We start from the raw sequence: 27,075 nt of genomic DNA on the forward strand, positions 1-27,075 counted from the left end.
CTGTGGGTGGCTTCCGGGGCTGCGGTGGGCCGAGCCGCAGATGGAAGAGCGGCCCGGTGCCTTGTCCTCGTTGCAGGTGGAGATCTGCACTGGGGCCATGTTCATGAGGCTGGTCCTGGGTTTGGATATTTACCTGGTCACCATAGTCCTGGTGACGATTACTGGTATTAATACCATCACAGGTGAGGCTACTCTGACCGTACAGGTATTTATGTTAACACAAAAGCCCCACCTCCCAGGGGAGTCCTGGTAGACACTGAGGCAGGGGTCTTCAGCTTTTACATTTTCTGGAAGTCTGTAGAGCACAGTGCTGAGGCCCGGTGGGGGGAGGGGGTACAAACAGTAAAAATAATCAGGGCAGGAGTGCCAAAGCGGGGCCCCACCCCAGACATCAGGTCGGGCAGGCGGGGGCCTTCTGACCGGCAGGGTCGGCAGTGGTACTATTTTAGGTGGTATTAGGCTGGACACAGCAGGCTGCTCGGTACAAAAATGGTACCACAGCCCTGGCTGGTGTGGTTCAGTGGGTTGAGTGCTGACCTGTGAACTGAAAGGTCAGTGGTTCGATTCCCAGTCAGGGCACATGCCTGGGTTGTGGGCCAGGTCCCCAGCTGGGGGTGTGTGAGAGGTAACCAACCAACTAATGTTTCTCTCACACATCGATGTTTCTTTCCATCTCTTTCTCTCTCCTTTTCCTTCTGTCTAAAAGTAAATAAAATCTTTAAAACAAACAAACAAAAAAGAATCCAGCAAAAGACTATTGAAGGAGAGTAAAGAGAGAAAACAGGGTGTACCAAGACCAAGCATACGTAGTTGTCAGACCCACTGAGTTAAAGGGACAGACGGTGCACATGTGGAGACCTGCAGGAAACGGGAGTGGGGAGTAGGATGCCAAGGCAGCGTCCAGCACAAAGAGTCCAATGTGCTTTCATCCTCTTCCTCCTGCCTCTTCAGGTGGCTTCACAGCCGTGGTGTATACTGACACCGTACATGCTGGCGTTATGATTCTGGGGTCCATCTTGCTAATGGGCTTTGGTAAGTAAATCTTGAGAAGATTGGGTGCTGTGGATGGTATCTTTGAATCTGGTTGCTGCCTGGAGCCACTTCAGCACCTTCGTCTTGCCAATGAGGAGACTGAGGCCCTCGGAACCCAAGAGCATCACCTAAGGTCGTGCTGAACATCGGGGAGGAGACTTCTGCTCAATGAGCAGGAAGGAGTCCAGGGACGGGAGTGGCGCTGACAGACTCTGGTGCCTCAGGGCAGCTGGCCGGGCAGGTCCGCCACCCTCATCCCCGCCTCGGCCCGTGCTCTTCTCTGCCGTTCGAGGCCCCTCTGCTTTGCACCCACTCAGTCAGACCCATCTGTCCACGTCAGTGGGAGGTCCTGCCCCAGAGGCGTGATTCTGTGGTCATTCCTTTTGCACGTCCTTCTCCTCTGGCCCTGCGTCAGCTGCCACACAGCTTGTTTTTCTCTGCACACACGCCTCATTCGCCCATCAGTTGTGCCACGTGTGTGAACCGTACCTCCCAGGTTCAGAACTCCTTAAGAGCCAGGGCTATCATATCCCTCATATGGTGCAGTGTGAGGCACACAGTAGATAATTCATTCATCCAAAAGGGGTGGGGCATTAAGGGAAATTGGGAGATAAAAGAGCAAGATAAGAATCCAACAAATTATTAAGTAATAAGAATGAAAATAATAGCTGTACGAATTGGGTGTCAGGTACCATGTAGGCATTTGTCTGTGTTGCCTCTTGAACCATCACTGGCACCGTGAGGCATAACCACTGTCGTTACCCCCGTTTTACACATGAGGAAACTGGGCTCAGCTAAGTGACTTGCTCACAGATGCACCACGAGCAGAGCCGGAACCAGGTCCCTCTGACACAGAGCCCGGCACGTGAACGTACGTATTGCAGCACCTGCATGGCAAGCGCTTTTACCTTCAGACAGAAGTCTCCCTCCACCAGCTGGGGCAGGAGTGCAACTTAGGGAAGCCGGTGTTGCCCACTGCTCCGAGGGTGAGAGATCAGTCTTGCAGACACCTAGAAGGAGAAGTTCTAGGCCCAGGTACCTAAAAACACTGAAGTGATATGTGAGCACAGTGGAAGGATTACGGTTTCCTAGACCTCGCTGTTGCACCCCGTGCAGTGAGGACAGAAAGAATCAAACGGAACACACTGTCCCCGGTCTTACCTTTCAGTGAGCATGAGTGTGCCCTGAAGTGCACTCGGCGAGGCTTGCTGGGGAAAAAATGCACGTTGAGCGTGACCCACAGAACTCTTTAATGAACCGAGAAGCGATGGCCTCTGAGTGACAAAACTATAAACTAAAACACACTAAGCCATTGTGATTAATTGTGTGCTAGTGTTAAACATCAACACTTTTCTTATCTTCACCCGAGGACATGCTTATTGATTTTAGAGAGGAGGGAAGGAAGGGAGAGAGGGAGAGAAAAATTGGTCGGTTGCCTTCTGTACACACCCTGACCGGGAACCAAACCTGCAACCTAGTCCTATGCGCTGACCCGGGATCAAACCTATGACCTTTCAATTTACAGGACACCGCTCCCACCAACTGAGCCACACCAGCCAGGGCAACATGAACATTTTTCAAACTGGCCAAGGCCCCCCCAGTAGTTGCAAATGACATCCAATTAAACTTTAGAAATGGATGGGATATTCCACTTAATGTTAGCAATTATATTTCTAAATAATTATATTTTCTTTACTGTTATAGACTGAATGTGCGTGTCCCTCCAAAATTCATATGTTGAAATCCTAACCCCCAATGTGATGGTATTAGAAGGTGGGGCCTTTCGGGGGGCTCTGCCCCATGAATAGCATTAATGCCTTTATCAAAGAAACCCCCGAGGGCTCCTTCTCCCCTGCCGCCCCGAGAGGAAATGGTGGGTGGGAAGGAGGCTGTGCCTGGAGCGGGAGGTGTACCCTCCCCAGACAGCCCCGGGCCAGCCCTCTGGTCTTGGACTTGCCCACCCCGAACACAGGAAGTACCTATTTGTTGTTTAAAAGCCACCTGATCTACGGTGTTTTATTAGAGCCACCTGAACAAACTAAGGCATTTTTCTCAGAAATTTAATGGGATGTTTTACTGAAATATTCATGTTCTTTTGATAAGTAAACTATTATAAAGTAGAATAATTGTTTTCTTTTAGAAGTACACAAGAACTTGTACATCCAAATGAGTACTCTCCTTCAAACTGGTCACCATGGGAACCCATGGCAATTTTATTTCTTATTTCCAGGTAATATACACACAAACTAAACAGAACAAAAGAGGGCACAGCGAGCCCCTCATTGCCCTCAGTTTCCCAGCCTGAGCCCCGAGATGAGCAGTATCACAAGTTTGTGTACAGCCTTCCAGAGACAGTCCTCATACATACTAGCATTTTTCATCATTGAGATATACTTTTGAATAGAATCAAAACCAAATTTTGTGTCTGTTTTTCCACCACTCGTACTATATCATAGGCAAATTTCTGTATCAGTGAATAGAGATCATTCTTTTTTATTTTTATATTTGTAATAAACTTTTTATTAGGAAGTGTGCGAGTTAAAGCGTGTAGCTATATCAAAGATTGCCGCGTAAACACACTCCAGTAACCAGCACCCAGACACTTTCTGATTAGCTGAGCGTGGGTCTCAAACCCATCCACCAGCCGTCGCCCAGGGCACAGGGAGTGTTGGTCAGGCCTGGGCCACGTACCAGACTGGAGTGGCAGGCTGCTTGACGAGACCCTCCTACAGCCACAGGGCACAAGATGCCATGGAAAGGGGGCTTCGGCCCCCAGATACAGGCACAGGGGTCCCCGGGCACGCAGCCACAGATGCCCACTGTGTTCTTCTTTCCATTATACTTTCTAGATTGGACAGTTCATCAAACTGAGTCTGTCTTTGCAACCTTGGTTCTTCAGACGAGCGTTATACCATTTACAGTACTGATAAGTTTCGTATTGTTTTGAAGCCTTTAAGGAAGTGGGAGGATACCAGGAGCTCCTGCGTAAATACTTAAACACGAAACCAAGCATCACGCAGGAAGGAAACTGGACCGCCAACCCAGAGTGCTACCTCCCTCGCCCGGATTCTTTCCACATCTTCCGAGACCCCATCACTGGAGACATCCCCTGGCCTGGAGTCGTCTTCGGCCTCCCCATCCTCTCCTTGTACTACTGGTGCACCGACCAGGTAATCAGACATGTGGCAGCTGAGCAACCGCGGCGCCGGGGGCTGCTGGTCCCTGGTGGATCCCAGGGTACACCGCAGAGGGCCAGCGTGCACTCGGCGGTCAGCTGCCCCGCCAATATTCAGGTATTGCCTAAATCACTTTGCATGAAATTCTGTTTAAAAGGAATTTCTCCCACAGGCCCATCTATAAAACATCAGCTATTTTCATTTTTTCCCTTCACTATCACTATCAAAAACAGTTTTGGGGGATGCAAAAAATAATTCAGTTTTCCTCAATTGAGTCAATAAATTAAATGCAACCAATCAGTATTTCAGTTGGACTTTTTAAGGACTTGAACTTACTCTAAAAATTATATGGCTTTTTCTCAATGATAGATTAAATAAAATGTGAAATATTCACACAGTGAAAAGGAAATAAAGAAATAAGAAGAAAGTACAGTTACATATAGTAACACTGATAAGTCTTCAAAACATGATTCCAGATTGTGAAGGCTGGGTCCTGTGTGACTATATTTGGGTAAAGTTTAACACAACCGAGGCTGCTATGTTGTTCAGGTATTCAAATTAAGTGGCAGGAATTATAAAGACAAGCAAGGAAGAAATAAAATAGTCATGCAAGTGGTTATTTCTAGAGTAAGGGAAGGGGGTGTGGTTTAAAAGAGGCACATACCACAGAATTATTCACGGCTGCCAAAAAGTGAAAGCTACGCCCATGTCCATCAGCAAATGAATGAGCAAACAAGATGCACGTCCATGTGTTGGACTGTCACTCAGCCATGGAGGGATGGGGCTCTGGGACGGGCTATAACCTGGATGGATCTGCAAACATTACACTGAGTGAAAGAAGCTGGACATGAAAAATCACCTGTTACATGATTCTTTTTATGTGAAATACCCAGAAAAGGCAAATCCATAGAGAGAAAATGGATGAGTGCTTGCCTGGGGGCAAGGGGAGGCAGAACGGAGGGTGACTGTTACTGCATGCAGGCATTCTTCTGGGGGGGAGAAAACCCTGGCACTAGAGAGAGGTGGCAGTTGTCCGACACCGGGATGCACAGTGCTCCTGAGCCGATCGCTGTCAATGGGCAGTTTACATGTGCTGTGAGTTCCGTGTCTCTTCTTCTGTCCAAGAGTCACACAGAGAGTCCGGGGTCTTCCATCCCGCGATCAGGATGGCGGGTGCAGGGTGCGCTCTGTCACGTGCCACAGTGTACTTCTGTGTGTTGTGGCACAATTTTAAAAGTTTAGACATTTTGTGGAAGAAAAAAATACCGCATATAGCTAACCCAAGTTTGAACACGAAGAACAAAGGCGGAGAACTTGCCCAACCAGATATGCGAAAATCTACAAAGTAGCTGTAAGAAAAAGATTGAAATTTCCCAGAATAGACACATGGCCTAAGGCAACAGAATAAAAATCTCAGAGACAGACTCGTGTACTCCTAGGAATTCAGTATATGTTCAATGAGGCCCTACCAATCACCGGGGAGACACGTGCTCTTTGATGCTCTCTGGAGTGACAGAACTCCAGCCCTACATGACCCTTGTGCCAGGGGGACCTCAGATGGACTGAAGACTTCCGTGTGCAGGGTGAAGCTACACAATTAAGGGAAGGTAATGTTGGAGAATATTGTTGAGATGGAGTATAAATCATATCAATTTGATCACATTACAATAAGGATTTCTTAACCAAGAATACCGTGGACAAAGTTGACAGGTGACAGATTAGAGAAGCTCATTAGAAATGTTGATAATGAACAAGAGGAGAATGGAAAATCCACAGAAAAAGGAGCCCCAACAGAACAGTGGAGAAAAAATACTGGTAGGCAACATACGGAAAGGGAAATTCAAACAAATGTGAATGGGAACAGGCATAACACCCAGTGACACTGGGGAGTGCAGTTCAAACCTCAACAAGACAGGCAAAGGTCAGAAAGCTCAGTGACGCCAAGCACCGGAACAGGGACGGATGTGCAGGAGCCCTCATGCGCTTCCAGTGGAGCACAGGCTGGTGCGTCTGTCCTGGCAGTGCTTAATGAAATCAAGTACATCATGCTCTGTGACCCAGCAACGATGTTCCTCAGGGTCTGCCTGAACCACCCGCGTGCGAGGTCACAGGTACCTTGCTCGTGTGAGACACTGACCGCAGTGCTGATCGTGCCGTCATCTGAAGCGGACAGGTGAGGCAGGGCGGGCACTGCTGCGGAACCCCACAGCAGCGAGAAGCAGTGGACGCACTGGACACGCAGCGACCCTGACGGACCTTCGGAACGCGCTGCGTGGAGGCAGGAGGCCCCAGATGAGACCGAGAGCACGGTGCGTGGGCGTTCTCTGCGACGCAGCTGTAATTTCGCGATTTGTCGTCTTTTCCTTCTACTGATTGTGGGTTTGAATTATGCTACTCAACTTGTTTCTATCCAATTCTTCTGTAGCCATAACTTTAAAAGCTGCCCCTGGATTTCTCCTTCTTACAATGGGTCAACTAGATGTCCCAAACTATCTCCCAGCACAAAACCCCCAGGAATGCTGAGCAAAATAAAACAAACATCTTTCTATGATCACAGAGGAGCTCATTGGAAAGAAAAAAAAGCCCAGAGGCCCAAAACAAAGAGAGAATTGAAATCAAGAGAGCTTCGCTGGCACCGACAGTGCCCTGACCGCACTGGTCCGCAAAGGCCTAAACGCCCGGGGGAGACCCAGAGAAAGGCCTCGAGCAGATGAGTGGTTAAGAGTCAGCCCCCCACGTAGAGCTTGGCTTCCTGAAAGGCTGTAGCTTCCCTGAAAAGGCAGACTAGGGAAAAAATCTGCCCGCCAGCAAGGAGAAACAGCAGCAAAAAGAAAAATTTTAAGTGCCTCAACCTGGGTTCCAGAAAGAGGAAGGAAGTCTCCTCTGAGAATTCGTCATGGCAGGCTTGCCTCCCTTGTGTGTTTGGGCCTTTAATTACCTTCTATGGGCAGAGGAAACCCCGTGGGAAGGAATGGATGTGAGCTCATCCCAAATCCGCTGTGCACCGACCCAGCAGGAGGGACAGCAGACTCTCTCTGGAGAGACGCCCTCTAACCGATGCTCCGCAGGGTTCCCGTAAACAAACGCCTGCTCACCATGAGCCCCCAACCCAAATTAGAAAACATGAAGGAATCAAACCACCTTGAGCAAGAGACAGCAGAATCAGTACCCTAAACCTCAGAAAATTGAAGTATTAGATAACCAAATACAAAATAAGCATTTAAAGAAATAAAAGTGGAACTGAAAACATTAATACAGTTCTATCAAAAAGAGAACAGATTTGAAAACTCAAACTCCTAGAAATGAAATACAAACTTATTGAAATGTAAAACTCAGTAACTGCTAAAATAGCAGATTAAACATAGTTGAAGGAAAAAAATAGTAATCTGAAAGAGAAAACTGAAGAAATTGCCCAGAAAGCACAAAACACGAAGTGGGGAGGAGAGATGGCATGACATAAAAGAATGAAAATCAAAAGACATTTCATTGGTGTTCCAAAAGAAAAGCAACAAGAGACAATATTTCAAGGGGAGTGCTGAGAATTTCAGTTGTTGAAATAGCAGGAACGATCAAAGTCAAGGATCCCAGTGAATCTCAAGCAGAAATAATTCGAACCTTCACGCAGTTACATCATAATGAAAGCTCAGAACATCGAAGACGAGAAGACGATTTTGAAAGCCTCCTGGGAGTAAAGCTTACCCGGACTGACAAAGGAAGACAGTTACACTGACAACAGACTTCTCAGTGGCAACAATGGAGCCCAGAGGCAGAGGAGCAGAAGTTTCCAAGCTCTAAGGAAAGGGCAAAACCAAGAGCAAAGTGAAGATGCTGCTGTCCCTAAAGAAAGACTGCAAGGTGTGCGCGAAGAAAGAGGGAGTGCCAGAGAGCGGGGACACGCAGTCAGCGGAGACGCCGACGGGCACGTGGGCAGAACGGAAGCGGAAGCGGCGGCTCCTTTGACTTGAGCCGAGCAGCACTGGCTGAGTATTACAGAGTGATTATGACTGTAGGAGGTAAAACAGGACAAGACTAAAACATCGGAACACAGTTCGGGGTTAAATCTAGCTATGGACTTTAAACTGTTCAGAAAGGTGGGGATATTGATTTTCTTTAGACCTGAACTTGTACCCATGTTAAAATTTGGAGGGTAATTATTCAAAGCATTGGAGTAGAAGATACAACTTCCTAACTAGTAAAGAAAATGATATAAGAAGAAATTTTAATTTTTGAAAAAGGCAGATAAATTGACAGTAGGAAAACTGTTCATCTTTGTCCCACTGCCATTTTTAACCAGTCATCCTTTTACTGTATAACAACATGTAGACGTGCTTAAGACGTTTCTACCCGGAATGATTTTGTGCCCTTATGATCACCCCTCCTCAGAGTACATCTGTGCCCTTGCCCTGCTTCTTCACCTCCTCCCTGAGAGACCAAGTCTCACGTGCACAGGGCTAAGCATAGACCAGGAAATGCAGCCTGACCGTCCCCCACCACCCCCCGCCCACTCTGCACAGACGCACACTGACCCCCAGGCCAGCAGCAGGTGCCCGGAGATCCCCTGAGAAGCAGTGTCTGTTGCATGAGGCAGGACCACTTTTGGGTTCTTCCTCCTGCTGTCAAAATAATACATTTGGAAAATAAAGACGAAAATGAAAACCCCACATTAACCCCTGTTAATTCTGCCACCCCAGGATTAACCACTATTATCACATGGGTTTATTCCTGTAAATGTTTTCCTAGGTACAGAGTCCAAGTGTATATGCTATTGTTGCATCCTGTGCCTTTTAGTTGCCATAAAAAAAATGATAATTTTTTCACCCTATTTACGTGTTCTTCAGGAACATACTTTTAGTGCAGACATAACACCGAATTGTTTGCGATGCGCTGGACCGTGTCTTTGTGTCTCCTTAAGTGCTCGTCCACCTGCCAGCTGTGCTGTTCTGTTCGGCCTGAGTGCACACTGCCCCTCCCGCAGGGGCTCCGTGAAATGGGTCGTGAAACATCCTCTGGAGATTTTTGCATTTTAAAGGCCTCTGCTGATCTGCTGACATTTAGATGAATGAAGTTGGTCCCAGTTCTAAAACGAATACTCGTTTGTTGCCAGGGACCCACCTCTGTTTTGACCCATGTCACAGGGCTCTCTCCCTTCTACCCAGCAGCAATGGTCTGTGGCCTCTGGGAGGGAGTCTCGTCCTTGCCGGGGGACAGACTGTAAGCACTGTGCCACCAGGATGGGTGTATGGTGCTAGCAATGAGGCCAAGGTCATGCACACCATCCCTGTCCCCTCTGGCCACTGTACACTGAGCAAAGTGTGCTTACTGGTCACACGCACCTCCTCTGGCCCTCAGTGCCTGGAGCTGGCTGGGTGATAGGGCTGAGCAGCTTGGCAGAAACCCACCAGAGGGCACGTCTGGCTGCCGTAGCAGGTCAGTTACTCTGTCTGTGCCAAGGCGGACTGGGCTTTCTATACTCCAATAAAGCCATCACCCCCCTTCACTCATCTGTGGTTCCTGGCAGATTTTTGTCCAACGGTGCCTGGCAGGGAAGAACATGTCTCACGTGAAGAGCAGCTGTGTCCTGTGCGGGTACCTGAAGCTGCTGCCCATGTTCACTGTTGTGATGCCCGGAATGATCAGCCGCATCCTGTACACAGGTAAGTTCTTAATTCGGACATGCTCACCCCAGTCAACTCCTGTCTCGGAGATCTAGGTAGGTCTCCTATCGTGTCCTGGTGCCACAGTGCCCAGATTGCTGCCTGGGGAGGTAACAGGTTTAAAGTAAGGATGCAGCTGAGCAGAAGTCTGGCAGAGACCATGGAGGTAGGTGGCAGGAGAGAAATTGCGGAGAGTGAAGTTCAGGCAGGGAAGAGCCAACCAGCACTCCCTGCAGCCAGGGCCTAGTCTTTGCCACGGCAGGAAGTCTGCGTTCCTCCCCTTGTATGCCAGGCCGCACCCTGGCGGGCCTGTGTGCCAGGCGCTGTGCTGGGGATCTGACAGATGTGTCCCTGCTCTCACAGCCCCAGAGGTGGCCTTGTGTGGCATCATTGCACAGATGAGACATGTAGGAAGTGGAGCTCCACGTAACCCCCAAAGTAGGTCTGTCTTGGAGGCCCACTTTCTTTCCATCAAATGCTGTGAAAAACATCCCCCTTTCCCTAAATGAGCTATCATAATTCTATGGATCTATCTCATCCCTTAGTTTTGCTAGCTGTACTGTCCCCCAGGGTCCTGGGTTGTTTACCCACTCAGCCTTTATGGAACACGTGCTCTACCAGGTGCGGCCTCTGGGACGGAGCCAGCAACCTCCGAGCGAGTCTCCTGCTGCAGTGCTGTGGCAGGGCGGAGTGCGAACACCTCTCCCTGCTCAGTAACTGCAGTGGGCATCTCTGACCCTAACTCGTCTTTCAGTCTGCCCCGGACATACATGTCTTTCTCTTTTTAATCTTATCTTCTTTCCAGTTATTTTTAAAGATTTTATTTATTTGTTTTTAGATGGAGGGGAAGGGAGAAAGAAAGAAAGTGATAGCAACATCAATGTGTGGTTGTCTGTCACGCACCCACTACAGGGGACCTGGCCCACAACCCAGGCTTGTGCCCTGACTGAGAATCGAACCAGTGACCCTTTGGCTTACAGGCCAGTGCTCAGCCCACTGAGCCGCACCAGCCAGGGCTCCTTTCCAGTTTTAACAGAGGAGTGTTCTGTTTCAACATTCCCATGTTTGGTCTTTGGCTGTCGGGCAGCGCTCTTTGGGGTCTCAGAAGTGGTACCTCCTCATCGAATAGAAAATAGGCCCCTCTGCTCTCCCAGACCCAGGAGTCGCCTAGGCTCCATGGCCCTGCCTCCCTGCCCCCACGCCATGCCGTGGACCTCTCTGCTCGCTGAAGAACAAGACTGGGCAGAACTGCGTGTATTTCAGACTCTAAAAGCTGCGAAGGGAGGGAGGAAACGAGAGTGGGGCAGAGCTCTTCCCTACCGCTGGAGTGGGCCTCTGGGAAGCCAAAGCGGCCTCCTGACCACGAAGTGAATAGCGTTGATGGAATGCACTGGGGAGCGCCCTTGGGGTAGAAAAGGGCCCAGAACCACTTGTCCCTAATCCTCAGAAATGGCCACATTCACAGATCCATTTATACATGCCAAGTGTATAAAGCCAGAAAGCCATTTATCACGAAAGCCTGGCACTAGCCCACGTTCCTGGAAGAAGATGCTTTCCCAGTAACCTGAATGCTTCCGGCCCTGCCTTCTGGATCTCTCCCCCGGCCAGAGCTGGGGGCCAGGCACTGCCAAGGTGTGATTCTCTAAACCTGGTTTTCTGTGTAGGCCTCTGTAGTGCTTGGGATTTTGTTGGAAAATGATGTGCACTCTTGGCTCCTCTGTCTTCTGAGCTGGTGTCACACGCAGGGCATCAGGTGGCAAGATAGTCACCAGCAGCACCAGGCCTCTATCCCCCCAGCTCAGCAACCCCCGTGGAAAGAGTGTTTCCCTTCCCAGTACTTCCCGGAGAAATCCCACGTGAGTCCTAGCAAACTCACCTGAGTGATAAGGACTCGTCCTTGTGATCAAGGAGAAGGGATTTCCAGAATGGCCAGGCCTGGCTCCCGGGCCCCTCGCACACCAGGCCAAGTCAGACTGAGGTTGTGTTTCCCGAAGCAGGGGGCAAGGACAGTGGGCAGGTGAAAAAGGAGGGTCACTGTAGCCACCCCTTGAGTTTTCATATCCTTTCTCCAGATGTTTGGTCACCATTCCTCAAGCTAGATAGCTGTTCCTAAGAAAATAGCTTGCTTTACCCAGAAACCTAGGCGATATCTTAACTCTCTCCAGTCTATGTTGATGTGTTGTTTTTTGTTTTTTTAAGTATATTTCATGCTATTACAGTTTTCCCAACTTTTCCCCCTTTATCTCCCTTCCACCCTCCACCCCCCAACCCTCCAGCATTCCCCCCTTAGTTCATGTCCATGGGTCATACATATAAGTTCTTTGGCTTCTCTGTTTTCCATACTATTCTTAACCTCTCCCCATCTATTTTATGCCTACCAATTATGCTTCTTATTCCCTTTACATTTCCTGCCGCCACCCCCCCCGCCCCATTCTTTTCCTCCCCCTCCCCACTGAAAACCCTCCATGTCTCCATTTCTCTAATTCTGTTCCTGTTCTAGTTGTTTGCTTAGAATTTGTTTTCAGGGGGCGGGGGGGGAGGTTTAGGTTCAGTTGTTGATAGTTGTGAGTTTGTTGTCATTTTACTGTTCATAGTTTTTTTATCTTTTTCTATTTCTTAGATAAGTCCCTTTAACCTTTCATATAATAAGGTCTTGGTGATGATGAACTCCTTTAACTCGACCTTATCTGGGAAGCACTTTATGTTGTTGTTTTTCTCATATGGTAACTTTATATCTTTTATTTAAGCTCCTGAAGGGTATATCACATTCCCTCCCTTTACTTCCCTTTATCTAAAATTTCTACCCAAATATTCTAAAATAGCACCCCCATCAGGGCTAAGGAAGTAAGGTTATGAGTTGTTCATACATCAGCATGTGGATAAATAACCCATTTGTTTCCCAACAAGTAGCTGGGACCCTCAAGACTGGTCAAGGCCATGGGGTTTGCTTTGGGTCAAGCAGTGAATTGGTAGAAGTATCAATTCACTGGACTCCTCAGCACCTAACTCTGCTTTTGTGTCTACCCCGAGCTCCTCAAGTGTGTATAGGATCGTGAATGGCAACTTGGAGCAGTTGCCAGTAGACCAAGAACCTGCCAAATCAGGAACCTACTACCGTTCCCATTTGCACCCCTTTCCCTGAGCTCAGACTTCAGGGCTCCAAGGCCAACGTGTTGGTGTGACTGTATCCCTCCTTGCAGACAAAGTGGCGTGTGCCACACCTTCCGAATGTGAAAAGCACTGTGGCGCCAGAACTACTTGCAGCCCCATCGCCTACCCCATGCTGATAGTAGGGCTGCTGCCCAAAGGTAAGAAATGGACCCCACCATCAAAGGCCATAGAAACCCCAGATCTCTGTCCCCATTGACACCTGTGCCCTCAGGCTGTGGGAGCTTACCCACCAGCCTGCCCACCCTTCTGGGTGGAAACACAGGCTATTGAGTGAGAGAGTTAGTTGCATAAAGGAAATCTTTCATGGCCTGAAGGAAGGAGCTAGGCCTCCTCCCTCTTCATTCTTCATACACTCACGCTCTGTGCTTGGGATCTGCGTAGTCCGCTTCCCTGGCTTAGCTCACACCTTGGCGCTTTCATTCCACAGGCGGGCTCCACACTGCGCTAGACAGTGTCCTAGCCGTGAGAATGGGAGAAACCTAGTCCTGCGCTCAGAGAGCACACAGCTACTGGGATGGGCAGGGAGACGGGCAGTTCACCGACAGGGAGGGGGCTTGCACTGCGAGATGACAGTGAGCCTGTGCATGCATCTCCCCTGCACCCCGAAGTCCCATGGGGATGCCCACTGTAGTACATTGTTTTTAACTTCCACATTAGCTCTGCAGATCAATAGGCTGGAAAGGTTGAGACTTTTCCGTGAAATGCAACACAGATGGAATCTGAGTGAGGGAAATGCTACCCATTCCATAGTTCAGGAAGGAAGTCATCCAGGTTTTCGTCTGAGCCTGTCTTCAAGGGCCGTGGGTGAGAGTGGGCTGTGGGGTGCCTGAGGGAAGGCAAATCCGAGGCCAGCAGTGTTTGCCTGGCCGGAGCACCCCCAGTAGCCCAGTAAATATCGTGGGGGCCTTGCTGCAGTGGGTCTTCAGTTGAGGCCCTGGTCACCCTCGGGCTCTCCCAACAGAGCAGAGCCCCTGCCATGTGATAATAATACTAGATTGGTGTGCTTATAGCTAATATTTATTGAGCACTTGCTCTGTATTGGGAATTGTGTTAACTCATCTACTTCCTTTGTCTTAATCTTAAGAACAGCCTGGGGTAAGTACTTTTATGCCCCATTTACAGATGAGGACACTGAGGCACAAGGAACAGCATCACTTGCCTACAGCCTGCACTTCATCTGAGCCTCTGGCTCCTCATCTGTAAAGTGGCGAGGGAGGGGGCACTGGTTTCCCGCTCCCAGGGTGAGAGGGCCAACTGCGCAGGCTGATGCCTCAGGGAATGTTCTGGCACAAAGTAACCCTCAGGAGATATTAGCTCCCATTGTTATATAAAGACATAGCAGAACACTAGTAAGTGTGGTCACCAAGCAAGGACAAATGTAATGAGTTAGTATGTCTTAGATGGAATATCACTCCAAATGAAATTTGCGTATTTTGTAGGAGAAAATGTAGTATATAGAAAAGTTCCTCAGGAGGCCTCAGGCATCTCCCCAGGTGGACAAAGAGCTGGAGGTCCAGGAAATGTCCCTTCTCTTGCAGGTGCACGAGGCTTGATGCTGTCCACACTGTGGGCCTCTCTCATGTCCTCCCTGACTTCCATCTTCAACAGTGCCAGCGCTCTGTTCACGCTGGACATCTACACCCAGATGCGGCCGATGGCCTCGGAGAAGGAGCTCATGGTAACAGGAAGGTGAAGGATTCCTCTGATCACATTAGTTACTGCTGTCAGCAAAATGATGGCCACAGTGTTATCACATGAAAAATTTAGGCTGTAATACTGTAAATGGAATCATCCTGTGTATATGCAGTGTGGCTGTGATTGCCACCACCATCTTGCAATGAAGATGCATTGCTTTTATAATCACATAGAAAATGATTTTCATTTGGGAAAAAAATAAGTAATTACAGTGATAAAAATGAGCATAGGTAACTGTACCCCAAAGTAGTCCTTGGGAGGAAAGTTACATACAGAATCTCATTATCTCATCTTGTCCCCATGACATCCTGAAAGGTCAGTTTTACTGTGCTCACTGTCTTTGGAAACGTGGGGGGAGGGTGGCTGAGAGAAGGGAGTTGGTCTGCCTGAGGTCACACAGTAAGTGGGAGGATCTCTCTGCCCCAGGGCCATGCTGTTAACCGTGATGCCACACAGCACCGTGCAGGCCCTGAAATGTCAGTGGACTGAATACCTGAGTTAAAAGGTTAAGTTCATCAGACTATTTTTTTAAACCAACTATAATGCTTCTTAGGAAGAGACACCAGTTTTACAGTTTTATTTAAATATGGTTGATATATAACATTGTATATGTTTAAGGTGTACAACGTGATTTTATGTATGTATATATTGTGAAATAATTATATAAGAAGTTTAGTTAATACTCATCACCTCATATGATTACAACTTTTTTCTTTTTTTATTTTGTTAAAGATTTTATTTATTTTTAGAGAGGGGAAGGGAGGGAGAAAGGGAGAGAGGGAAACATCAATGTGTGGTTGCTTCTCAAGCACCCCCTACTGGGGACCTGGCCCACAACCCAGGCATGTACCCTGACCGAGAATCGAACCAGCAACCCTTTGGTTCACAGGCCGGTGCTCAATCCTCTGAGCCACATCAGCCAGGCTACAACGTTTTTTCTATAGATAAGAACTTTTAAGATCTACTCTTTTAGCAATTTTTGATTATATAGTATAGTATTATTAACACTATTCAACATGCTGTACATTATTTTCTCAGAACTTATGTATCTTATTACTGAAAGTTTGTATCATTTGACTATCTTCGTATATTTCCCTTACCCCAACCCCCCACCTCCCACCTCTGACAACCACAAATCTGCTCCCTGTTCCTATGAGTTCAATTTTTAAGATTCCACATGTAAGTGAAATCATATGGTATTTGTCTTTTTTGTGTGACTTACTTCACTGAGCATAATGCTCTCTAGGTCCATCCATGCTGTCACAAATGGCATGATTTCTTTCTTCCTATGACTCAATAACATACTATGTGTGTAATACCTTATTTTCTTTATCCATTCATCTGTCATGGGTACTTAGGTTATTGTGAATAATGCTGCAGTGAACATGGGGGTGCAGATACCTCTTCAAGATAGTGATTGTTAGGCCCTGGCCAGGTAGCTCAGTTGGTTAGAGCGCTGTCCCAATATGCAAAGGTTGTGGGTTCAGTTCCCTGCGAGGGCACATACAGGAGACAACCAATGAATGCATAACTAAATGGAACAACAAATCAATGTTTCTTTCTCTCCCTCTTCTCCCTTCCCTCCCCCTCTCAAATCAATAAAGAAAAAAATTTTAAAGATAGTGAGCATTTCCTTCAGGTATATACCCAGAATTGGAATTGCTGGATCATATGGTAATTCTAGTCTCACTTTTTTGATTAGTGATATTGAGCATTTTTTCATGTACCAGTTGGCCATCTGAATATCTTCTTTGGAAAAAGTGTCTACCAGGTCTTTCCCACTTTAATTGGATGATTTGGATTTTTGCTATTTAATTGTATGAGTTCCTTCTAATTTTGGGTATTAACCCCTTTTCAGATGTGTTCTTATTTGCAAATATTTTCCCCCTTTCTATAGGTTGCCTTTTCATTTTGTTGATTGTTTCTGTTTTTGCACAAGGCCTTTTTACTTTGATGTAAAATCTGGAATACACTCATTTGTTATTGCTTCTGTTTCCTTGTGCTCTTGGTGTTGTATCAAAAAAACAAAAAACAAACAAAAAAAATGTTGCCAAGACCAATGTGAAGCAATTTTTTCTCTCTATTTTCTTCTGGGGGACATACAGTTTTGTGTCCTAAGTCTTCACTCTATTTTAAACTAGTTTTTGTGAATGTTGTAAGACAGAGGTCCAGTTTCATTCCTTTGCATGTGAATATCCCATTTTTTAGCACCACTTATTGAAGAGACCTTTTCTCCAGTAAGTATTCTTGACTCTCTTTTCACATATTAGCTGGTTGTACATGAATGGGTTTTTTTCTGGGCCTTTAACTCTGTTCCATTGGTCTATGTGTCTGCTTTTGTGCCAGCACCACACTGTTTTGGTTAACTTTTGTTCATCTTTTATCTTTTGTTATTGTTGTCATATCTTTTTATGTCTACGTACATAATATACCCCACAGTACGGCTATAGTGATATATTGTCTTTTGAAGAAATTAAAATAAGAAAATATATCTATACATAGTATTTTATATAACCCATATGTTTTATGTTTTTTGTCTGTTTTTATCAAAAAATGTTTTTATTCCACCTTTATTTTTGAAGGATATTTTTGGTGGGTATAGAATTCTGGCTTGACAGTATTTTCACCACTTTAAAACTGCTTCCCATTCTTTTCTGTCCTTTTGTTTCTGAGGAGAAGTCATTCATGTTCGTAGTACTTCTCTCTCTACTTAAGGTGTCTTTTTTCCCCGATGGCTTTCAAGATTTTTTTCTTCGTTTTTGGTTCTTAGTCATTTTATTATGATCTGCTTACGCGTGTGAGCAGCATGTGTGTGCGCCTATCCTGACGGTTTTGCCAGGCTTCTGAATCCGTAGTTAATGGTTCTCATCCAATTCAGGATGTTTTGGGCCATTATTTCTTTGCATATTTTTCTACTCCATCTCTGCTCTTTTGGGGGAATTCTACACACATATTAGCTCTTTTGATAATGTCCCACAGGTCCCTGAAGCTCTATTATTTTTTTATCTTCTCTGTGTTCTTCAGTTTAGTTTCCTGCCAGTCTGCCTTTAGGTTCACTGGACATTCCTTCTGTGATTTCCAGTGTGGTAAGGCCAACCACTGAAATTTTCTTTTCCTTTTCTTTTCTTTTAAGATTTTATTTATTTATTTGCTTTAGAGAGACAGGGAGGGAGAGAGAAAGAGAGGGAGAGAAACATCAATGTGTGAGAGAGACATCAGTCGGTTGCCTTTCACACAGCACCAGCCAGGGGCGTGGCCCTCAACACAGGCACGTGCCCTGACTGGGAACCGAACTGGTAACCTTTCGGTCTGCAGGCCAGTGCTCAATCCACTGAGCCCCACCAGCCAGGGCAAATTTTTCATTTCATGCATTGAACTGGAATTTTAATTCTGGAATTTCTATTTGATTTCCTTTTAAGGTTTTTATAGTTATAATTTTTCATAGGTTCATTCTTCATCATCATTTCCTTTGAGTCCCATAGTATAGATTTAATCACTGCTTTGAAGTCCTCATCTGCTCATTTTAATACCTGAGCCACCTTGGGATCAGTTTCTATTGATTGCTTTCTTTCTTGACTATGGATCACATTTTCTTATTTCTTCACCTGCCTCGTACATTTTATTGTATATCGAACATTGTGGATAATGTATCATAAAGACTCTATCATGTTCCTCTGGAGAGCATTGGCTTTTGTTCAAGCATGCAGGTAAATCACTAGCTGAAAACAAACTTATGGAGCCTGGTTTTACACTTTGTTAGGATGTCTGTTTTGGTTTTGCTCTAGTCTTATGGCAAAATCTTAGCTCTAGGATATAATGTCCCAGAGGGGTGTCCAACCTTTTGGCATCTCTGGGCCACACTGGAAGAAGAAGAGTTGTCTTGGGCCACACATTAAATACAGTATGACACATAATCTCAAAAAAATCTCATAATGTTTTAACTAAATGTATGATTTTGATTTGGTCCACATTCCCAGCCATCCTGAGCCACATGCAGCCCGCAGGCCACAGATTGGACACCCCTGGATAAAGCATGGTCCTTTAGGGGTTTCAGTGCAAATCCCGAGGTGGTCAGATAGCCATTCCAACTCAATGAGATTCAAATTCCAAATTCTGTTCCCCACTGTCGGCAGGAGCTGGTTCTTTTCTTTCTCTGCCTTCCAACAGTTGCTTCCTGGTGGACTGTTTGGAGATTTTCTTCCACGTGCACAGTTCAGGGGTCAGCCATGGATTTAGAGGGGTTATGCACAAATTTGGACCTCCTTGCTCTAGGCTCCCAACTTTCTGGAATTTTCCCGAAATATTTTCAACCAGGTTGCATCGCCAACAGAGGTCTTCGGACTCCTAAACCCAGTAAGAGCGAGGCTTTCTGTTTAACTTCTAGCCACCCGACACCATGCAGACTAGGGCGGGGCCGAGGCACAATGCTGGATACATGTAGGTAGCCCCCAGTGCGGTTCCATTCTTTCAAGGATTGAATCCCAACCCCTCCCCCAGTTCTGCCTACTCTTGGCTGCTCTTCAGTGTTTTCATTTTTATATTTGACCCTGAAGTTATCATTGTCAGCTGTGGGAGGGTGGTTCCAACGCCAGCCAGCCCATCAGAACTGGAGCTGGAACCCACTCCTTTGACTCTCCTTCCGCCATCGAGGTGTTAGTCCTTTCCGACATCATTTGCTCTCTGACTCACTCTCTCAGAAGTATGTCTAAGCTTTTATCGACACAGAAATAATAAGATCTGTTCATCTCTGGGGTGACATTTCATCTAGTGCTATTTTATATGTAGACACATATTTTAAAATCTTTCATTTAGCAAAGGCGATGAACATTTGGAACCTCGACTCAGTTCCTTAAAATTTTCAGCAAAATTTGAATAGTAAAATAAGCTTTGGAATCGTTAAACTCATATGCCATGCTAATCTGCCTGAAGTGTGTTTTTGTTTTTAGCTCAGGGAGTGTTTGCTTTTATTTATTTATTCATTCATTCATTTATTCATTCATTCATTCACTTATGTATTCATTTGTGTATTTTATTATTGTTATTCTACTACAGTTGTCCCAATTTTTCCCCTTTATCCTCCTCTGCCCAGCCCACCCCCCACTCCCACAGTCAATCCCCACACCGTTGTCCGTGTCCATGGATCATTCTTACATGTTTGTGACTAGTCCTTTCCCCTTCTTTCCACCTTCCCCCCTTCCCCCTTCCCCTATGGCAACTCTCAGTCTGTCTGAAATGTTTAAAAATGTATTACCCCTCAAGAAATTAATATTTTCTGTGTATTACATTTTTTAAGCATGACTGCCCCAAACCCACCCTACATACTTGGTAAACATATATCCATGATTCAGTGACAGGCAAACAGACACTGTTTTTTTGTTCAGAAGTTGAAAGACTTTTGTCAGCGGCTGTGTGGCCCCATGAGTGTTTAGGAGTACGCCTGTCTTCTCCACCCCACACTTGAGAATGGGCACCTGAATTTAACCTAGGAAAAAGTTGAGTTCCTGGTTTATGGTCTATAGATATTTTCTTGTCAGGGGAAGAGCTCGTCAAATTGCCATTGACTGTTGGTTTAATTTACAGGTTTTTTGTTATCATCCTGCTCGCTCTCACCACCACCTTGGTGCACATTGTTCAGACGGCGCACAGTGAGCAGCTGTTCGACTACACGCAGGCTGTTATGAGCTACCTGGTGCCGCCCATTGCTGCCATCTTCCTGCTTGCCGTATTTTGCAAGAGAGTCACTGAGCAGGTAGGTGGGGGTTGGTACAGCCACCACAAGGCACAGTGTAAGGGCTTGCCTCCACCTCCACATCGTAGCTGTCTTTGCCAGAGTTGCCCTGGGAGGGTCTCTGGTGCGTCAGGCATTCATAGCACTGCGTCATTTGCTTTCTGAGAGACGAGTTCCTCCCGGGAAGATTTGGGCCATGCTCCCGCTTATACATATGTGGTAAAGGCAAGCTCTGATCTGTTTTCCTCACTTTGCAATGTAACCCACTTCCAACCATGCCAGGGACGAAGCAAAGTGTGTGTGTGATCCTCCCTCACACACATCTGGCTGGAGGAAAATATTCTTCTGCTGCCTCTCTGCTTGGGTGTGTCATGCCTGGAGATCCCATACTCACAGAGGGGTGTGCAGTCATGGGCTCCTTCCACCTTCCCTGCAGTGAGGACCTTCTCTCCCAGCCATGCTTTAAATAAAGGTCCCAATGAGTGGTTTGATTGCGCTTTCATAAGGCTTTGAACACACAATTGCCAGAATAGTTTTATTTATTATTTGAGTCATATTTTTACTTGTTTCCCCTACCAACACCGAGTGGCTGGACCTTGAACAAGTTCTTGAGCACAGGGCCTAAGGTGCTCCAGGATCTGGCCCCTTCTAACCTCTCAGCCCTTGCCCTCTCCATGCACAGCCCCTGCCTGCCCCCCGCCCCCGCTGATCTGCAGTGCTGATAGCTGAACACTCCTGCCTTCCGTGGCCCCTCTTTATTTGCGTGGACTGTTTGCTTTGCTGGGATTATCTTTTTTCCTTCTCCCTCCAGCTGATGCTTCCCCCAAGGCTCATCTCAAGTGTTCAATCCTCTAGACCATCCAGCTGGTGCTCCCTGCTCCACCCACCTCTCCGGGACTCAGTTTAGTGCCTATAATGTGTGGAGAGAGTGGCTGGGCTCTGGGGATGCCAGAGCCTCTTCTCTTCTCTGTCTCCTGGAAAGAACACGGGCAAGAGGGGCAGGCAGTCAGGAGAATCTGCCTCCCACCTGTAATACCAACCTTAAGATGTCGGGACCTATTGCCAAGGAAAACTGGGGGTCAGGGCAGTAGCTCTCCTGCTACCACTGATCCACAGTTACAAGTGTATTGTGGGTACCATCTCCATCCTAGAGAACTTCTCCAGGCCCTCTCCCCCACCCTGTTTCAGATAGCATGCCCATCTGGCTTCTGCTGCCCTTCCTTTTCTAGATCTCTCCTTTCTGCATGTCTCCTTCAGTAAATGGTTTCTGTCAGTCATCCACCTGGCTTTCAGTTTGAGCTCTTTCTCCAAGAGATTTGCCTGATACTGGAACCTCTGTCTCCTCCGACATCCATCTGCCACTCGTTCAAGATGAAGTCCTCACTCCTCACAAGTGTACAGTATAGTTGCAGGAGATGGATCATACCCAGCAAACAGGCAGAGATTTCTGATAGTGACGTAGTACTGATGGAAAGATGAAAAAAAAGGTCATGGAGGATGGCAGGGCAGGCGCTGGGGTGAGCTGAGGGGCTGGAGGACATTAGCCAGGGTTGTGGCAGACTTCTAAGAAAATGACCTTGAATTTGAACTCTGAAGGATGAGCTAAAAATATTAAGATCTATGGAGGGAACCAAGCAGAGAGAAGAACAAGTGCAAAGGCCTAAGCCAAGGGCAAAGTGGGCAGTGTCCACATGGAGGAGAAGGTCACACACAGTGGCCAAAGAGGAATGACCAAGGGGAGAGTGGCGGAGCCAGGTGGGGTCATTAAAGAGCAGAATTTCAACTTGATTGTGATGGTGAGCCATGAGAAGCTATTGGAGAGTTTAAGCAGAGCGTGGCCGTCTCCAATACAGGCTTTGAAGAGATGGCTCTGGCTCCCACGGGGACGTTGGGAAAGCAAGGGGCCAAGGAGGGGAACAACGTGCATGAGAAAAGGCGGCAGTCTGGGATTCGGGCACTGGCCACAGAGAAGATGCGAGCAGCTGGATTCCAGATGCTCTTTAGAGGTAGAGGCAGCTGGATTTGCTGCTGGGCTGGTGGCAGGGCAGGATGGAAGGCCAAGGAGCAGGAGTGATACCTGGGTGTTTAACCCGAGCAACCGGGGAGATGGAGGAGCCCCTGAGAGCAATGAGGAGGACTTGGGTCTTGTTTGGATACACTCCATTCGACATAGCTGTTTATGATCTAGCCTAAAAGTGTGTCCAGTGTTTCCGAAGTTCTCTGATTAACGTAAGAGAGAGAGCAAGTACCTCGGGTCTTTGTCAGCCCCGGAAGGAGTCTCCACACTGGTGCTTGCTCACACAACGCTTCTGCATGGTGTGTGAAGCCCTTATTATGACCAGGTCAACTTGAGAACTCGGTGCGGGAGGGGAGGCTGACAGTGGTTTGCCTCATCACCCACCTTCCTCTCGGGTGACTCTCGGGGCTCCCCCTTCGGCAGGGTGCCTTCTGGGGGCTGATCGGTGGACTCCTGATTGGCTTCGTTCGAATGGTGTCTGAGTTTGTCCAGGGACCCCAGACCTGCGCATCAGACAACAGCAAGTGCCCCCCAATCATCTGTAGAGTGCACTACCTCTATTTTGCCATACTCCTCTTCCTGGTCAGCCTCTTCACCATGCTGGGGATCTCCTTGTTCACAGACCCCATTCCGGATAAACACGTAAGTGCTGCCGTTAGGGTGTTCCGGGGCCAACCAGCAGTCCCAGTGTCCCAGAGGGCAGTGCCTTGGCTCTGCTGGCTTTGGACAGAAGTGGCTGAATTCCTGCATTCATGTTGAAAGTGGTGGGGGCCGGGGCCAGGCATAGGGGTTGGATCAGATATAGGCAGATAACACAGAAAGGGACCTGCCTTAAAAACAAAACTGAATCAAAAACCTTTTCAATAGTCCTCTGACAATTAGGTATTTACTTATGATGAGAAGTTTGGCTTTTAAAATACAAATTTTCCTTGGAAGTGTTAAGTTCCCTAACCTCAGTATGAATTCATGTAATCAGGTCAGTCCCAGCTGCCACCACCCAGAGGGAAGTAAGCCAACAGGAAGGGGGAGGGAACAGTTATTGGCAGCTGCCCGGGACCAGCGTGGGGCTGGGTGCCTCTCAGCCTCTCCTGGCAGGGCTGTTTCACACTTCCCAGCAGGCAGGTGTCAGTCACCCCAGTTGGAAAGCCTAGGCTCTCTCAAGTTAAGTCCCTCGTCCAAGGCACCAAAATTAGTAAATGACACATCTGTGCCCCAACCTGGAGCCGCCACACCACCTCCTGCAGCACGGCCAGCAGGCTCCGCAGGACAGGGCCCTGACCGAGCCAGAAAGCAGCAGGAAGGTCCTGGATGTCCAAAGCCTCTGGAGGAGCTCAGAAGGGAGAAGCATTTGGAATGCTTACCTGCCTCTCTTGTGCCTTTGCCTGGGGCAGAGGTAAAAGTCACGCACTTGAGAGGCAGCTTCGGGGTCCCCAGCTCACCCTTGGGCATCCCCTCTGGCCACAGTCGCTGCTAAGTGGTTCCCATGGGATTCCTCCCCGCCCCCCGCCGCCCCACACACAGAGCCCAGCTGCAAGAGGGGGAGAGTCAGTGGGTGCACAGCCAGGATTGTTGGGGGTGCAGGCCCACCACACCTCACCCCTGCATCCATGACAGTGGGGGGCTTCCCTGCTCTGGCACCTTGAGAAGTTGAGGATGATGCACTTAATTTCCTGTTGCTCAAGGTCTTAATCGTTTAGATTGTGTTCTTCTCTACCCTTCTCCTACTCAACATTTTGGTTTGGTCTGCTGCTCAGACAACCAAGTACTTGTGGAGTGCTTCCCATCTGCCCAGCGGTGGCCAGGTGCTCGGGAGAACACAAAGTAGCTGCTGGCAGGGGTGGGGTGATGAAGAGGGAAGTCCATGTTTGTGGGTCAGTGCCAATGTCCAGGCACTAGGCCAGGCCTGCTGCTCACCAAGGAGGCGGGACAGCAGGCGAACCCAGGCTGTCCCAGTGGACCCCAGACCTCGCCCATGGGGGCTGATGGTGCGGTTGAGAAGGCAAATGTGCACGTACAGCATCACCAGGAAGCAGGTAAGGGCTACATCCAGTCTCTGTCATGAACACAGCGGAAGTTTAGTTCCAACACTGTAATCCCACAGGTGGGCTTCAGGCAGATCTTGGAGTGCAAGTGTGCTGGCCGGGCAGGGCCCCGCCCCACTCAGTCACATCCTGAGGGGGCACTGAAGTTCGAGTGTACCAAGCTAGTATAATAATGGATTCAAGTCTATTCCAGGATAGGTAGGCTTGGTGGAAATGTCACTTAGCTGTGCTTCTGCTCATTCCAGCCGCTTAGCTGCTTTTGCGGGGGGAAACAAAAGCAACAGCAATTGGCTGGGTTTTGTTACTTCCCACAGTTTCCATACATGTTTTCAGGAGAAGAACAAAATCACAGACCAGAGGGGAAGGGATGCTCCCCTTCTGCACCTACAAATGCCTTCTTGAGCCTGAGCAGCTGAGCTCAGCCAAGGGGCCAGGTTAACCAGGTGAACCAGGTAAAACCTCTTTGGGGCTGAGTTAGCGCTCTTCTCTGGCAGCCAGGAAGGAAAGCAGTTCCTGGGTCTGCTCGGTCCCCTTCATCCAGCGAGAGGGCCTCGTCCACCGGAAGGAGTGACCAGGGGGGACAGGTGGCTGCCCCCACCTGAAGGGCACAGGTTCCTGGGCCCTCAGAACTGGAAGGAGCCCTGAGCGAGTTGCCTCCCAAGCCTTATCACACAGCTGAAGGACACTGAGACCTGGGCAGGTTGTGTCACCCTTTGCCAAGGCCACACAACCACACAGTAGCAGAGCCAAACCCAAGTGCCACGCTTTTCCCACCCCACATTCCCTCGGTCTCATGTTGGAGTCTGAGGACCAGATCCCTTTTCCCCATCAGGACCCCAGTGCCCACCTGCCAGCCATGCCAACAGGAGGCCTGTGTGATGGGGCCCTGAGTGGTCACATGCCCCTTCTCTCCCCCAGCTCCACCGGATCTGTTGGAGTTTACGAAATAGCCCAGAGGAAAGGGTGGATCTGGATGCAGAAGTACTGGAGAGGAGACACGCGCTAGGAGCACAGCCAGGTGAGGAGGAGGAGCCAAAGCCCTGGGTGGGGTCCTGTCCTGCGGGGTGGGCGTGACCTGTGCTGCCGCCCAGCACCCCCTGCCCACCAGAAATGCTGTTCCAGGCAGAGGCCCTGTCTTCCATTTTTCTTACGATACCTTCAGGGGTTTGCGGGGCTGTTGAGGCTGCGATTCCTCTCCAACATTCACAGGGAGTGACCTGGGCTGGGGAGACCCACGTGGGAGCATCAGCAGATGCTCTGGGCCACCCTTGAAATGCAGGTGCAGGGGATGGGGGGAAAGAAGGGGACTGGCATGAAGCAAGGGGACACTCCGGGCCATGAGGAGGAGCCAGCCAAGGGGTAGAAAAACAGAAGCGTTCAGTGACCTAGAAGCATTGCAGGGGTGGGTGATCAGCCCACTGAGGCAAATGCTGATGGGTGGAGAAAGCTTCCTGAGAACTAGCTGCTGTTTTAGCTGCACAGAATGGGTGCCTGGACATGAGCAACGTGGTGGAGCCGAGGGGAAGGGGACAGGGGAGGCTTACACAGGGATTCGAAAGGAGAGCGTTTCTCGGAAGGGAGGCAGGAGATGGTCTGTGAGGGCGGGAAGCAGCCCCACCTAAGAAGGCACTGGGAGGAACAGGCCCAAGGACAACCAGATTTCAGTCCAAGCAAGAAGAGAGAGGATGTTCCAGGCAGAGGCTTGGGCCCTGCGGGCCTGGCGGCCAGAGGAAGGGTTCAGCAGATTGGGTCAAAGAGGAGTCTTCAGGGCCACAGGGAGGGCGGCCTGGGCTGCTCGAGCCCTGACGCAAACAGGGATAAAGGCCTAAAGAGATTAGGCCTGAGTCTGGGGCAGAGAGTGTGGGGGGAGCTGTGAGTTTGGGGGAGGGAAGAAGAGGGCGGTGAAGAGGCTGCATGAGGAGAAGGCAGTGTCCAGGGCCCTCTCTCTGCTCTTGCCGCGGAGGTTCGGAGCCCAGAGAGGCTGGGCTCCCTCCAGACCCTGGCAGAGGAGACCCAGGGTTGGGTGGGCTCCTTGGACCTCTGCCAGGCCAGTGCAGGCCTCTCTGAGCGAAGCTGCCTCGTGCACCTGGGGCATACGGGGCTCCCTGGGAATGTCTCTTGTCCAACTGGGAAACTGGCACCCGGGGTGCCCGCAGTGTGCCAGGTGTTTGTTCTTGGTGCACCTCTCAATTCCTCTTCGCCCCCAGTCCACTGTCATGGGTGGCCGATGATGATGACAGTGGCTAACATTCATCACCCAGTTGGGATGTGCCAGGCACTGTCAGAATTCTCCTCATGTGTGAGAAGTTCAATTGTCATTCTCACTTTAGAGATGGGGACACGGAGGCACTGAACAGTTAAGTGACTTGCCCCGGGGTCCATAAGGTAACCTGTCAGTGGCAGAGCTGGGATTTGAACACAGGCAGTATGATTCTAGTGTGTGTCCACCTCCCATCACACAGCTCTTAGACTGAGGTCGAACAATCAGTTGCCTTTCACTGAAGCTGTCTCTTTGGGCCTGGCAGCTGCACGCTGGCGTTATAACCTTGGCATCTCAGAG

At 48.6% G+C, this 27,075-nt stretch overlaps 1 protein-coding gene across 1 annotated transcript in view; it reads left to right on the top strand.

Moving 5' to 3' along the window:
* The window catches only part of LOC123806588 (sodium/glucose cotransporter 1-like), a 63,093-nt gene that overhangs the window by 33,998 nt on the left and 2,020 nt on the right, over positions 1–27,075 (top strand). The window contains exons 6-14 of the mRNA XM_045819801.1: positions 77–182; positions 952–1,032; positions 3,982–4,202; positions 9,727–9,862; positions 13,063–13,170; positions 14,572–14,722; positions 20,309–20,477; positions 22,897–23,115; positions 25,434–25,533. Coding sequence (XP_045675757.1) covers positions 77–182; positions 952–1,032; positions 3,982–4,202; positions 9,727–9,862; positions 13,063–13,170; positions 14,572–14,722; positions 20,309–20,477; positions 22,897–23,115; positions 25,434–25,533 — 1,291 coding nt within the window. The remainder of the gene's footprint in view (positions 1–76; positions 183–951; positions 1,033–3,981; positions 4,203–9,726; positions 9,863–13,062; positions 13,171–14,571; positions 14,723–20,308; positions 20,478–22,896; positions 23,116–25,433; positions 25,534–27,075) is intronic.

The sequence above is a fragment of the Phyllostomus hastatus genome, unplaced genomic scaffold (assembly GCF_019186645.2).
Source record: "Phyllostomus hastatus isolate PE091 unplaced genomic scaffold, TTU_PhHast_1.1 phas_scaffold_387, whole genome shotgun sequence".
Classification (NCBI taxonomy): domain Eukaryota; kingdom Metazoa; phylum Chordata; class Mammalia; order Chiroptera; family Phyllostomidae; genus Phyllostomus; species Phyllostomus hastatus.